Source organism: Stigmatopora argus, chromosome 1 (genome assembly GCF_051989625.1).
Source record: "Stigmatopora argus isolate UIUO_Sarg chromosome 1, RoL_Sarg_1.0, whole genome shotgun sequence".
Classification (NCBI taxonomy): Eukaryota; Metazoa; Chordata; class Actinopteri; order Syngnathiformes; family Syngnathidae; genus Stigmatopora; species Stigmatopora argus.
Genome location: NC_135387.1, coordinates 7491618 through 7506405, shown reverse-complemented (window position 1 = coordinate 7506405; position 14788 = coordinate 7491618). Strand labels below are relative to the sequence as shown.

The following is a 14788-nucleotide window of genomic DNA, read 5'->3' as shown; positions in this document are numbered from 1 at the left end:
AATGAGGCGAAGAAATAAAAAAGTCTAAAAGGCTACATGTTTGTGAGAGGAAAATGTGCCTATTTCCAGACTCCCACATATATTATTCTGTGACGTTTTAACCTGACTTTGACTTTCATCTTTTCTGTCACCCCCCTTAAACCAAGCTACAAGATCTTAACGCTAAATGATTTTCTAGATGTTACATTTTGAGAACAGGAATACACACTTATATTGCAGTTCTGAAAATATTTTTATTTAAAATCTGGTTTTGTAAAACAGTCTTGGCACTTAAGTTATTTTCAGAAAGCATGGCAGCGTGTTTCGATGCCTGCTGAATTTTTATGTTGCTTCAAGAACACAGTGAACACAGGGAATAAACCGGTCTGAAGCATTTGATCCAGCTGGCGAAACATAAGGAATAAGCATCGCGTGGCCTCCATTGGAATTCTTTATTCAACACCTTTCATGAATTCCAGGAATTCTGTTGAAGAAAACACATGGAACAATATGTTTACTAACACTGACAATCTAAATAGCGCCATAAAAAAAGGAGCACTTATCACCCCTCCCAAAATGACAATAGACATATCATTGTAGATGTCCAATTCATTTGAAGAGAGAGGATGGCGGCGAATTAACATTATAGTTCTTTTGCCGCCAGCTCTTCCACTTCAAATGGTGTAGATGTCTAATAAAGTACCATACTTTTCGGACTATAAACCGCATCAGCCCAATAATGCACAATGAAGAGGAAAAATCATTACTATATACAACTTGCATATTTGATAGGGCATTTATTTTATTTTATCAGAAACCAAGAACATATATACGTATGTACGGACCACCCGCACCAAAGACAGGCGGGTAGGTGGGTGAACCTCTACACCAGGGGTGCTCACACTTTTTTGCTCAAAGATCTACCGTGTTTTTCGGATTGTAAATCGCAGTTTTTTTCATTGTTTGGCCGGGGGTGCGATTTATACTCTGATGCGACTTATGTGTGAAATTATTAACACATTATTATATCATTAATTTCACGTTATTTTCAAATATGCAGCCGAAAATGGTAATCGAGCAACAGAAAGAAAGTTTGGAGTTAGCGAGAAACTTGTAAGGGACCGGTGAAAAGCGCAGGTTACGCTTACTGAAATGAAGAAAACAAAAAAAGCTAATCGTGTCTACTTCCGAGTTGGGGAAGTTGTTTAAAAGTGACACCGAGGATGAAGATTTCATTGGATTTAGTGATTTGGAGTGAAACTGATAGTTTGGTAAACTTGTTAGCATGTTTTTATGCTAGAGTTATCTGAATAACTCTTAATATATTACGTCGTTACTGAAATTACCAGGCATGTCAGTCCTGTAACGTTAGTATGCTGTACACTTATTCAGCCTGTTGTTCTCTATTTATTTTAATTTTAAATTACCTTTCAAGATGACATGTATGTTTTTGGTGTTGGATTTTATCAAATAAATTTCCCCCCAAAATGCGACTTATATGTACTCCTGTGCGACTTATATATTTTTTTCCTTCTTAATTAAAATGCATTTTTGGCTGGTGCGACTTATAGTCCAGAAAATACGGTACTTTTCATGGAGCCAACTTTGCGCAGTCTACCCTTTATTTACGGGCCCCTGACAAAGCTCAGCAGTTATGCACGAACCCAAAATAGTGTAGGCAGGTAGTAATCATGCTTGGACTCGCGATTACGCTGTTTCCCAGGTCAAGTCCCATATACAATTTTACTACAAATCCTATCATTGGATCAAAGTTTACTGTCATGCAATCTACCAATACTAGTACCATAGAGCACCCCTGCTCTACACCATCAGATGGGAACATTTTATCGTTTTGGCCAATTGGAAAAACAAATGGGGCTTTTTTTGTGACAAAATGCCACTAAACAAACATTAGAGTGGAAAAAGAATAGGTTTTCTTTGCAAAGCATCCCTGCAATAATAATAAATACTTTATACTACCATCATAATCAATTTTGCCGTCATTGTTCTTATCTCCATCTTTCATCAGCTCCTCGATGTCATCTTCGGTGATGGATTCTCCGGTAGACTCCAGCATTGATTTGAGCTCCTCCAAATCGATGTAGCCATCCCCGTTTCTTAGGAAAGCATAAAAAGACAAAATGTTTAATCAATTTTTAGTGTTGGTCACCATTACAAGTAAAAGCATACTTGTCAAACATGCGGAAAAGTTCAGCTAGCTCCTCTTCTGGTTTTCCTTTGCTTTCTTCCTTCATGCAGCGCACCATCATAACCAAGAACTCATCAAAGTCTACTGTCCCGCTACCTGTCAGCAGAGAAAAGATGATTTTAAAAATAAAATAGATCTTAAATCAGTGGTTGCCATTGTCAACCGTTTGAGGTGGGAAGGTTTGTATGAACGTTCGTTTATTTATTGCAATTCCCTCATTGCAAATGGATTGGATGTCTACCATTGATAAACTGATTTAAATTCATAGTGAAAGGATGACTGGACGCCATATGATTGGATGTCTCTCATCATTGAAAGTGAAAATTCAACTCCTTTGCATCACCATGTTTAGCACCTTGCATTTGATCTTAATTTATCTAATTGAAGTGTCAATCCACCAGTTAAAAAACTGTATATCATTCAGTATCTACAGAACGTCTAATGGCATCAAACTTACCCTGTCACAATTTTTTTTAAAGAAAACATTTTAAATAAATCAAAAACATCAAAAATGGGGCTTTAATTAAAGCATACAGAAAAGAACTTATAGCAGATTAGAAATCAGCAACCAAAATTAGATTTGAAAACAAATTGTTGAAACTGAAAATCGGGCAGGGGATTGTTAACCACTGGAATCGATTTGTTGATTAATCTCGGCAGACATTGTTGGCCGACATTATGGGTAAAGGACACGACAAAGATCGGTGTGACACCCCAACAGTTGACTCTTTGACATACCATCTTCATCCACCTCGTCAATCATCTCCTGCAGTTCTTCAGGTGTGGGATTTTGCCCTAACATTCTCATCACCTTCCCCAATTCTTTCGTGCTGATGCAGCCATCCTCCGCATCTTGGATGAAGATGTCAAAGGCGGCCTTGAACTCTATGTGCAACGGACCAGAAGATTTTCACCTTACACAGCAAATCTTAACTGCCTTTTCTCAGTTACAAGTGAAAAAGAAGCAGACGTTTGCTTACCATTTTTTTGCTCTTCTGTCAAATTCTCAACCTGTAGAGAAAAAGGACAGTACAGGTATCAAATGCACTTGCTTGTCTGTTCGCCCACGCTATGAGATTTATGAGTGATGTCAAGTATCATGTAACTGTCTTCACCTACTATTCTGGTTGTTGGAAAGGGTGTACTAGTTGGATTGTCATAAAGTTATTTCCAAGTGTATGTAAGAATGCATGCTGATGGATATGACCACCATCAGCTGTTGCTTTATTGTCATACTGTTCTTAACGGCGGCCCGGTGGCGCGAGTGGTTAGCACGTTGGCCTCACAGCTCTGGGGTCCTGGGTTCAGGTCCAGGTCACGTCCACCTGAGTGGAGTTTGCAAGTTCTCCCTGGGCCTGTGTGGGTTTCCTCTGGGTACTCTGCTTTACTCCCCCAATCCAAAAACATGCATGGTAGACTGATTGGACACTCTAAAATTGTCCCTAGGTATGGGTGTGAGTGTGCATGGTTGTCCATCTCCTTGTGCCCTGCGATCGGCTGGCCACCGATTTGGGGTTTCCCCCGTCTCTGGTTCCGGAGTCAGCTGGGATAGGCTCCAGCACCCCCCGCGACCCTAATGGGGATAAAGCGGTTCAGAAAATGAGATGAGAGGGCATCACAGTTTTTGCTAAAACAGCCTGGTTGTCATGACAACCACCTGTCTTTCACACCCTCTGCTTTTCATCTCATCTCATTTTCTGAACCGCTTTATCATCACTAGGGTCGTGGTGGGTGCTGGAGTCTATCCCAACTGACTCCGGGCCAGAGGCGGGGGACACCCCGAATTGGTGGCCAGCCAATCGCAGGGCACAAGGAGATGGACACCCATGCACACTCATACCCATAACATAGTTTGTCTTTTTAAGGGTCAATTACAAAAACAAGGGGGAAGAGTAATTATATTTTTAATAGTTTTCTCATGTCTTTATTTAGGAAAAAAAACTAAATTTAATTTCTGCCTTTATTTTCAATCATAAAACATAATGAAAAATCAGTAAATATCCTCTCTTTTTATCATTAATCATTTTATATTTTTAAATTTGACTTGACTTTCATTTTTACTGAGACACATGAAGTGGGCCAATTCAAGCACCTAGGCCTTGAGTTTGACTGTGGTGATTGGAGAATTTCATTACACATTCTTTTCTATATCATTCATTCTTTCATTTTCCCCACTGCTTATCCTCACAAGGGTCATGGGGGACACCCTGAATTAGTAGCCAGCCAATCATAGGGCACAGGAGACACAGAACCATTCACACTCATACCTTGGGTCAATTTAGAATGTTCAACCAGCCAGCCCTGCATATTTTTGGGATGTGGGAGGAAACCGGATTACTCGGAGAAAACCCGGGCAAGCCCGGAAAGAACATGCAAACTCCACACAGTGAAGATCCACCTGGGATCGAAACTACAACCACAGAATTGTAACCCCAATGCAATAACCACTCAGCTGCCGAGCCACCATTTTTTTTACATCAGTTAAATTTAATTCAATGTGGCCCATACTGACAAAGACCTTATATCAAGTGGCCCCTGAAAAACATTACGTTTGAGACCCCTGATTCAGAATGAAACTTCTGTGTATCTATCATTATTTCAAACAGCCGAATTGCACTCAATTCTAATCCACAATCACATGCACTCTATATATGGGCTATGTTGTGGGACTTGACATTGAAATGGCCAAACGGTCACAATGGCTTCTCAGCTGTATGCCAATACAAGTCTCTCATAGCATTTTCCCCTGTATAGATTATTAGAATTTAAAACATGAATCATTTTTTATCAGGTGTTCATCTTGATGAGAAATATTATCAGACAAAATAGACAAACCTGTCTGTACTTACCGCTGCTTTATAGACGTCATCCATCGCTGCTGGTCCTTGAGCGCCTCTGACAAAATGTGCGACTGGTTCAGACTTTACCGGGGGGACTACGGTATTATAAAAAGCTTATGACCCATCCTACAAAGTTGAAGTGTGACGGGGAGGGGCTGATTGACAGAAACAGAGAGTAAAAGAGTCCTAAAAATAGGCAACAAAAGAAGGCACCAATCAAAATAGAACATTAAAGCACTGGGCGGATGTCAGTAGTGCCCACTTAGGTCATTGTCATGCTTATATGCTATGCCTGCAATGTCCAAGGGAGAAAAATATACTTTGTCCGTGTAGCTTTAAAACATGGAGAGGCTAAGATTCCAAATTCATGACAGTGGCACTATTTTGAAAAGGTAATTGTGGAAGAAATTTGAAGCCACAGTCCAGAGACCAGTGAACAAGATAAATCTACACAAGAAAAGCTTGATGATGAGCTAGAAAACAAAGAAAGGGGCTTTTTCGCGACCCACATCGGCTTCACGGGTTATGATAATAGGTTAGGCTAAATTAGTTGAGGACATAATGAGTGACACAGTTCAGCAATAGGCAGTGTTCTATTTGCATAGGGAGCCTTTGGCTATTCAGTGTTAGCCTGCCTAAGGCAAAACCCAGGTGTATGATTCTGAAGATTATAAATCCTTTTTATGATTCTGAAGATTATTAATCCTTAGGTAAATAAAAAAATGGAAAAAAACAATAGCAATAATAAAAAGAAATGATATGATTTATTTCTTACGCATGCCTTATTTCAGACACCTGCATAAAAAGACAGCCAGAGATAGAGAGCTATTTTTAGTATGCCATGTCCTTGACTGGAAATAGCGGTCCTCTACAGTGGGATTGTAATGGTGAGAGGGGGGGTCTTCTTGTCGACTGTACTCTTGTCTATCTAATTTGTAAAGACTGTAACTGACCTTTTAGGGTGACCGTTAGGGTCAGACACAGTCTCCACAGTTGACAGTAAGGCCTTTTGTTGGGCCATCTCGCATTTTTTTATGTTTACGTGTATAGTTATACATCAGGGATGGCAAACAAGTTAGATAGAGCCAAAATTTTAAACCGAGAGGGTCAAAGAGCCATACCTTACGTTAAAAGCATTTAAAAAATCTGATCTGCCAAATATTTTTTTAAATGAAATTGGTGAAATGGTGGATTTGAGTGTGTTTTAGGAGAGAATAAAAATAAGAGAAACATGAAATGAGGCAAAGAGCCACAGTACATCCAAAATATGATATTAAGCAAAGAGCCGCATTCATTTTGGACGGGAGCCGGATGCGGCTCGATAGCCGAGTGTTCACCACCCCTGCTATGCATTTGTATAGTTGTAAATGTCCCCACGGTTGGAGTGATCATGGTTTATCACATTTTATCTTTTGCCAAATTGTTAAGCACGTTTTTAAAATTTGTAGCAGCATAAAATACAATAGTTATAAAATGAACATCCTTTGACTCTGTCGAGCTCGCCGTTGAGTCAGACTAATGAAAAAGTAGTGAGGTAGTCACTGATAAAACAGGCAGGTTACAATTATTGTTATTATATTATCATTATTAATAATGATAGACATGATTTAGTTGGACTCATTAACATAATCCATCAAAAGGAATTATGTTCTACTTTTACTTTATTGCACGCCACATAGAACTTCATCAGACAAATGTCAGAATTCAATTTAATTTATACAATAAATTTTAGAAGCGCCGCACTTCACTCCAATAACTTTTGATTTAACATTTTTAGTAAGTTTGTGATCTTACAAAAGGAGTTTTGTAAGCCCAAATAGTTTTCCTGAGAATACTGCATTGACAGTTTGTGCTGATGATGATTTAAAAAGTACTAATTGATAATTGAAAGATTTAAAAAAATAATACCCGGCTACTGCACAAACTTTGACCATATGATCTCCAGTAGAAGCCAGCAATTAGCTTCTTCTAACCCCCAAAAAACAGGAACGATTGGGAGAATGTTTTTCAACAAATGAAATGTAGCAATACCAAAATTTAAGGTAAAAATGTTTCAAATGCCAAAACCACAAAACAATTAACATTTCATTCTTTTGCATTTACTTATGTGTTGGACGTGCGTTTTCACGTAATTATTTGTCACGTAATTTTGCTAAAATACCGACTTTCAATAAAGTTATGTAAAAAAAACACGACGAAATTCGGCTAGGGAGGAAATGAACACTACTGTAAACAGGAAGTACTTTCATTTTATCATAAAGTCCTAGTGTTCTGTGTTTAAGGGCCCCAAAAGGGCTAACCGAATCTTATTACTGGCTAATAGGCGCCGCCCTACAACAAAGTAAGAATTTTCAAACCCATACATGAGTGAGCATTGTGTAGATAAGAAAACAAATGTATTTGACGCGAAGAAGCCTCGCCAGATGACGCGTCAAGCTAGTTTAGCATTAGCTTTCGCCATGTATTTACGGCATTATAGCTCCAATCGACTGGGAAACGAGGACAATGTCTCGTCACAGAGTCAAACACGAGTAATCCCACTTTTAACATTAACTTGTTATTAATGCGCCTTGAGTTGTAGCAATATTTCACGCTGGTTTCTACTACGCTTGTTCGTGTTAGCATGCATCCGCTGCAACAAGCCGAAGCAGGTCACGAGGAGGAAACTGCTGTACGTTTTATTGTATTCTAGATTGAAAAATGCACGTCATGCTTTTTTGATCATTGCTCACTTGATAGCCAAGGCAGTTCGGATAGTAACAATGTGGCGTGATTGCATAAAGGTTCAGATCCACGTTGCAATTGGTAGGTTTCTTGGCTTCTGAGGCTTCTTACTGTAAAGGTTACATGCATGATTTGTGCTGTTTTCATACGAGTTCAGATGATGCACAGGCACTAGCCAGACACCTTTATCATTAGTTACAGGACAGTTGCCGTTTTATTTTCAACTAAGCACGTAAAAGCATCCTAATGGCTAGTTGAACCTGTGTGAAAATACTATTACCAGCTTGCACTGATACTATGAAACTCTGAGCACTGCCATTTTACTTGGAGGCCTCCCAGTCCAAATGGTTTGGACGTCAATGTCAACATGCATGCGGGCTAGTTGAGCATGCTAAAAAGTGTGAATTGCAATTGTAGACTCGATTGCATAAGAGCTAATAGTAAAATAAACACACACTCAAAACAGAAAATAATCCAGATTTTTAAAAAAAAAAATGACAGTCTTTTTAGATCAATCAGCCCTAATTGTTATGTATTTGGAATAATCTTTTAGAATTAATGCTTTTGTTCCTTTTTTTCTAGCTCATTAGTCAGAGAGGGAAAGATTTGCGGTTGTTGACCTTGTGCATCGGTCCCTGAGATGACATCGCAGCAGCCTCAACTCCACGGCGGGGCTGTTCGTCACCAGGTTGCCCACAATCACTCAGTTCAACAAGCCCAGCCTCCCATTCAGGCGCATCGTGACTCAAACGCCAGCGCTAGCACCGCCCGGCGTCCAGACAACAGAGCTCTCCCGCGCCGGCCCGGATGCAGCAGTTCGGCCCGTTTAGTCAACTCCGGCGTATCCAAAGGGTCGAGGTGCTTGGAGCCCTGGCCTGAAGAGGTGGTGGAGAAGTCGCACGGGTTGAATTCACTCCACCGCATGTTCGATATCGTGGGCGCCCAACTCACTCATCGGGACGTTCGTGTACTGTCGTTTTTGTTCGTCGACGTGATCGACGAGTACGAGCGTGGCGGCATCAGGAGCGGAAGGGATTTCTTGCTGGCATTGGAGCGACAGGGGCGATGCGACGAGACCAACTTTCAACACGTGCTCCAGCTTCTGAGGATCATCACTCGTCATGATCTTTTGCCTTACGTTACACTTAAGAAACGCCAGGCCGGTGCGTAGTCTTATAATGATTTTTCTATAACTTTCTTGTTTTTAGTGAATGTATTCAATGAACAAAACATACCAATTGCAACAAATTACGAACGGACTGATTCGAGTCATTCCAGAGTTGAATTGCAGGGCATTTGGGCCTCAATTTTTTTTTTTTTAAATAGGCCTTCCTTCTTCAGATTTTCTGCTACATATTTATCTCTAATAGCTGTGAAATGATGAAAGACTACATTGTTAAACATTTATTAGATGATTTAGTTTATATTAACAATATTTGGTGTAGGCATAGTAACTGGGTCACAGGTAGGTGTGCCAACTCCCTAAAAAAATTAACGGGCACCTCTTTTGGCAGTCCTGGCCGTAGGTGTCAAGTGATTTATTTATTTTTACTCAAAACTGAATTAATTTGTTGCATATCAGAGTCATATGAAAATAATATTGATCAGCTACATATTTTAATACACAGTTTAAAACATCTATTCTGCTTCATTTAAATTATAATTTGATTTACAAAACAACCAAATCAGCAAATCCAAATCTTTTTTTTGCAAACTGTAGCAGATATTATCACTTTCTTTAGCTTCCCATGACAGCTGACAAAATGTTCTCCATGATGTGTAGTAAAAACTTAGTTTTATTCTTTTGACACAACCCTGATTTTTTTTATTGCTTTGTGGCACTCAAAAGTGAAAAACAAATTCTGTAAAACCCATTTTTTTTCACCCAAATTCCAAACGCAGAAAATGACGTGCTCTGACCCAATTTGTGATAACTCGATCGGATTGGGGACATACCTATCAGTAATTGTTTATTTTAGAATGTTGTACATGGATTTCAAATTTGAATGATGTGTCCTCCAATTCTAAAATTACACAAATATTGCCTTTGTTTTTGTTTTTATTAGATCAATGATATAAAGTTTGCATTTGTCATGTCCCTCAGTGTGTCCAGATCCTGTTGACAAGTACCTGGAAGAGACTTCAGTGCGCTATATTTCTCCCAGAGGAACCATGAAGAGCAGGGACAGTGCACCTCACAGAATGACAGGTAGGATTATTGTACAGACAAAATGTGGTTAAAGGTACTTTTGTCAAGATACTAGAACTTTCAACAATGTCTATCCTCAAAAAAGATAATCGATACCATTTCCGCTATGAATAGATAACCCAAAATGAATTTTTAAATTAACTATACTTATAATTATGTTACCATAACAGCTTTTCACATTACATCACCTAGACAAAACAACATAACAGGGGGGAAAAACATACATAAGTCACACTTGACTATTAGTCATAGGCCCAGCCAAACTGCAAAAAAGTGGGACTTCCAGAAAATATGGTTATATCAGAAAAGAGCTGCGCTTGTAAACTGTGTCATTCTTTTATGTCTTTAGAAATTAGTTTCTTTGTTATCAAAATAAAAATAAATTTGCTATTTGTATACATAAGTACCTTGAGCACCCATCTTGTTATCATGTTAAATTTGATTGCATGTAATTATTACAAAGAGCTGCCAACTTCTCCAGAATTTCCGGACAAGTAACGCAAACTCCGGGACTCCTGACAACCTCCCTAAACTCCATAAATCCCCCCAAAAATATCACGAAAATTTTATTGGAAGCAACCATTTTGTAAAAGTACCAAATTTCCAATTTAAATGCCTCGAAACTCACACCATTGCTACGGCTTCCGCCATCTTGATTCAACTGCTATGTAAACCGAATGAATTGGGTAACACGAGTGCAATGTGAATCATCCGAGTTACAAGTTCTGGCGAATGATTCGGCCTGCTCGACTTCAGCGTGGCAATCGATTTGGAATCGGTTGCATAGGTAGCCTCCATCACTTTAACATTTTCGTTTTTTTCATAAGGGAAGTAAGTATTATTAAGGCTGACTAAACTACCAAACTTTTGTTTTGAAACAAATCCTATCATTTCTGGGGTTGTTCCAAAGGAAATAGGAGTGTACAGCACTGGTAAGTCTTATCAATATGACTGCGTGCAATTTGGATGAAACTTCTGACACTCGCAGAAGTTTATTGGTTCGGGTTTGTCGAAATATCCCATTTTGAGACCGTCTCCAAAAGGACCAGCATTTGCACATTGCACAACATGCAAGTGCGGGTTAGAGACCAGCTGAAAAACTTATGTTAATGTTGTGGAAATTTGAATTTGCCAATAAATGATCAACTAATTATACTTTGTTCACTTTTTATACTTATTTTCAATAGTTTGCAAAAACACTATTTCAATAATGTAAAAACATGATAATAACAGTTTAATTTAAATTGTTATTATTATTATTTTTACATTTTATACCGATTTTGCGTGAATCGCATTCTCTCCCAATGAAAACATAAAACTCTGGAAATGGGACAGGGGTACTCCTGAAATTGGGTTGTCAGAGGTTGGCAGCTCTGCTTACTCAGCTCTGGCATGTCCCCACAGGACCATACGTTGGGCCGTCCCGAATGAAAGCGGCTCCTTCTGTACCCAACGGCATGTTTAAGAGAAACCATTCCTCAGCCGACTTCAGAGAGAAGCAAACTTGCGGTACGACGCACACACATTTTCAGGAAACCCACTGCTGTATTTTGACTGTGGAAAGTCTAACTTTATGTTTAAACTCAGCCCTTCTCGCTCAAATATTGACCGTGCATGTGCCGTACTTTCTCAGATATCCGCCTGCGCGTCCGGGCCGAATACTGCCAGCACGACTCGGCCCTTCAGGGCAACATCTTTTCCAACAAGCAAGAAGCGGTCGAGCGACAGTTCGAACGCTTCAACCAGGCCAACACCATCCTCAAATCCCGAGACCTGGGCTCCATCATCTGTGACATCAAGTTCTCGGAGCTCACCTACCTGGATGCTTTCTGGAGGGACTACATCAACGGCTCTTTGTTAGAAGCCCTCAAAGGCGTTTTCATCACAGATTCTCTTAAACAAGCAGTTGGACACGAGGCTATCAAACTATTGGTCAACGTCGACGAGGAGGATTACCAAGCGGGCCGTCGTAGACTTCTTTGTAATTTGGTGACGAGCGGAGATCCTCCTGGAGGTGTCAAAGACTGCGTGTCTTAGATTTTAGCTCACGTCTCCCGAAGGAATACAACTGTGCCTCCCTACGGGGAACAGACCGAGATGAGGACGATGCACATGTCATACCTGTGTCCGGATCGTGTGTGTCTGGTGTGTGTGTGTGTGTGTGTGTGTGTGTGTGTGTGAGTGTGAGTGTGTCTCTGGAACTCCAGCAATCCCACTTGTTCTTTCAGCACAAGGGTCGGAGGATAGTTGGCACCCCTCACCCCCTCCCAACGTATAGCATGCAAAGGTATTGGGGCCAGAGAAAAGTAGGTAAGGCATACATTCATTTACATTCATTTGAATATGAATCTGATCAAAAGGCATTCTGGTTCATTTATTATTTGGATCATAAAAAAACAAACGTCCTCGAAATGTGTCTAGAATAATGAGGGATGTCGCAACATTTTTCTTTGCAGATAATTTATTTTTTCAGGTCAGACTGGTTGTATTAACCCATTTAGAATTATATATGTAAAGCACCCACGTTTGTAGCGTCACAGTTTTTTTTTGTGTTGCGCGTCTACGTGGAAACCGGATTTAGTCCATCCGCAAAAAAATGGGTAACATTTCGTCCACAAGGAGGCAGCGTTTGAGATGCTCAAAATCGAGGATTTTTATAAAGGCCGTAACATAGCACGGAGGCGTTTTCAGTGGATTTCAAATGTTTTTTTTCTTGAGTTCAAAATAAATGCTCCCATCTTAACCACTACAATAATACGTTAGGACTTGCTGGTGTCAGCATTTGAAATGAAATATGCACAATACAACGCGCTACCTTACTGTCACGTTATGATGCTCCCTGCCATTGCATTCATTTCCAACATTTTTTTTGCCTGAAATCAAATCATACCAAACCTTTGTTAGATGCCACCATAATGGAATGGTTTAGAGATTTTTCAATTACAGTAATACCTTGTAATACGAGTTTAATGCCTTCCAGGACCAAGCTTGTATGTCGATTTACTGGTATCTCAAATCAACTTTTCTCATAGAAATGAACGAAATACAAATTAATTTGTTCCCACCCCCTGAAAAAACACACAAAAGGATATTACAATGGAAAAACATTTTTATTTATAACTTTAGTGGTTATGATGTTCAATACTAAAATGAGACATTCAATGCGGAAGGGAGGGGGAGAGAGACTTTTTGCACGGCAACGCGCTCCTAACATAACATAAATTTAACTTAAATGAACTTAGATTACAATAGACACACTTAAAAATAAGTTTTAATCTTACCTTACACTAAACTTAATTCTAATTTTGTTTTAATTTTTTTACTTTTCTTCTTCCGACTTGGCTCTTTTTGCCTCGCTTCTACCTTCACTTTTAGCCTGAGTTTTTAAAAGGAACCTATCGAGGGATGTTTGCTTTTGTCTCCTCTTCAAAATATTACGACAATGACACACTGAAATGTCCTCACAATAGGAGAACACACGACCACTTGCAAACTTGTCCGGGTGCTCCTCGTATTGGCGAGCCAACTCCATCCTGCGTAGACCACTCTCTTGTTTTTTGATTATTTCGTGCTTAATATTGATTGTCATCATACACCTTTTCTTCGCATTACCCTTCATTGCACCTGCTTGCTTTGGACCTATTATTTTTCCCTTAATTCTGCACTGACTAACGCAAAAAACATGGAAAAATGCAACGCTCCGCTCAGTGCTCGTAGATATATTTACTCGAGGGAGATGCACCGAGAAAGACAGTGCGTTGTTATTATAAGTAGCCTCTCGCGTCCCTGCCACCTGGCTATCTTGTATGCTCGTATCTAAAAAATTGTCTCGTATGCTCGTATCTCAAGGCAAATCTTTGCTCGTAATTTTACTCGTATCTCAAATTTTTCGAATGTCAGGGTATTACTGTATATTCTTTGAGATCCACGACGTACACAAAAAAATGCTATGTCTACAAAAATAACTGAGGTGATGAGACCATGACTTTGGAAGCTCCTGATACTGAGAACTGAGAAACACAAGTTCATTGACAACACACATGAGAATGTATTTAGAAATCAGATCTCAAACACTCTGCTTCCTCTTTTGAAATGATGGGAAAATCAAAAGAAATTGGTGAGCGAATCGTGGAGTTCCACAAGTCAGCCTCATATCTTGGTTCCAATTTCCAAATGCTTGACGGTCCCACACTCATTTATTGAAACAATTTTACGCCATTACAAAGATCTTGAGAATGTCCAGCTATCAGACCGCTCAAAGCCGACCAAGGTGTTCAATAGACGCACGCGTTTTGGTCTAAAATGTAGCCACCCCCAATGAAGCCATCACTCCTAATGAAACAAAAAAGGTATAAGATAAAAAATCAGAAAATTACACTAAGACAAAGATCTAAGATGGAGACATGAAGACATCACAAGGCAACGCAAATTTATGTATTTGCCACAATTTAACACAAAGTAATTCAACATTTACATAAAAACAAGAAATGCAATATGATACATAAAATTTGCATTACATTTCACATAAAACCAAAACCAATAAATGAATTAGTCGGGTCATATAACTTGAAAGTTATGAAGACGCTCTAGTACAATAATGTTTTTAGCCTCAATTTAAAAGGAGCTAATAGTTTGAGAATTAGAATCAATTAGACCTTCAGGTATTTTTTTTCCCAAAGTGAGGAATTTAATAAGTGAATGCTGACTCACCCTGTTTGCTTCTTGTTCTAGTTCGAGATGACTTGCAGAACTCAAGCGTTTTTGTAAACCAGCAGTATTATTTAATAGCATTTTTTTCCACGTTTTCACTCACAAAGCTCTGATCTG

The 14788-nt window shown here is 39.3% G+C and overlaps 2 protein-coding genes across 3 annotated transcripts; one reads left to right on the top strand and one right to left on the bottom strand.

The window, feature by feature from the left end:
- Positions 1-225: 225 nt before the first annotated feature.
- LOC144071044 (troponin C, slow skeletal and cardiac muscles-like) lies at positions 226-5182 on the bottom strand. Its single transcript, XM_077595756.1, has 6 exons — positions 5038-5182; positions 3169-3199; positions 2927-3073; positions 2170-2284; positions 1960-2096; positions 226-463 (listed from the first exon to the last, which is right to left on the bottom strand). The coding sequence occupies exons 1-6, from the start codon at positions 5059-5061 to the stop codon at positions 432-434; spliced, it is 486 nt and encodes a 161-aa protein (XP_077451882.1). The 5' UTR covers positions 5062-5182; the 3' UTR covers positions 226-431.
- A 2078-nt stretch (positions 5183-7260) lies between these two features.
- Positions 7261-13722, top strand: dedd (death effector domain containing). 2 transcript variants are annotated; one of them, XM_077610637.1, is made up of 5 exons: positions 7261-7369; positions 8335-8915; positions 9857-9961; positions 11366-11470; positions 11595-13722. In XM_077610637.1, exons 2-5 carry the CDS (start codon positions 8393-8395, stop codon positions 11996-11998), a joined length of 1137 nt encoding a protein of 378 aa, XP_077466763.1. In that variant the 5' UTR covers positions 7261-7369; positions 8335-8392; the 3' UTR covers positions 11999-13722. The 2 variants fall into 2 exon arrangements, with proteins under 2 accessions (XP_077466763.1, XP_077466771.1); XM_077610645.1 differs by lacking the exon at positions 7261-7369 and adding an exon at positions 7384-7833.
- The last annotated feature ends 1066 nt before the right edge of the window (positions 13723-14788 follow it).

Bases quoted from the DNA above. Each gene is read 5' to 3' on its own strand.
- dedd (XM_077610637.1), top strand. From the start codon at position 8,393: ATGACATCGCAGCAGCCTCAACTCCACGGCGGGGCTGTTCGTCACCAG. The intron at 9,962-11,365 runs GTAGGATTATTG...ATGTCCCCACAG, and splicing joins TGCACCTCACAGAATGACAG to GACCATACGTTGGGCCGTCC. The intron at 11,471-11,594 runs GTACGACGCACA...GTACTTTCTCAG, and splicing joins CAGAGAGAAGCAAACTTGCG to ATATCCGCCTGCGCGTCCGG.
- LOC144071044 (XM_077595756.1), bottom strand. From the start codon at position 5,061: ATGGATGACGTCTATAAAGCAGCG. The intron at 3,200-5,037 runs GTAAGTACAGAC...TTTTCTCTACAG, and splicing joins ATGACGTCTATAAAGCAGCG to GTTGAGAATTTGACAGAAGA. The intron at 2,097-2,169 runs GTATGCTTTTAC...TGCTTTCCTAAG, and splicing joins CTTTTCCGCATGTTTGACAA to AAACGGGGATGGCTACATCG.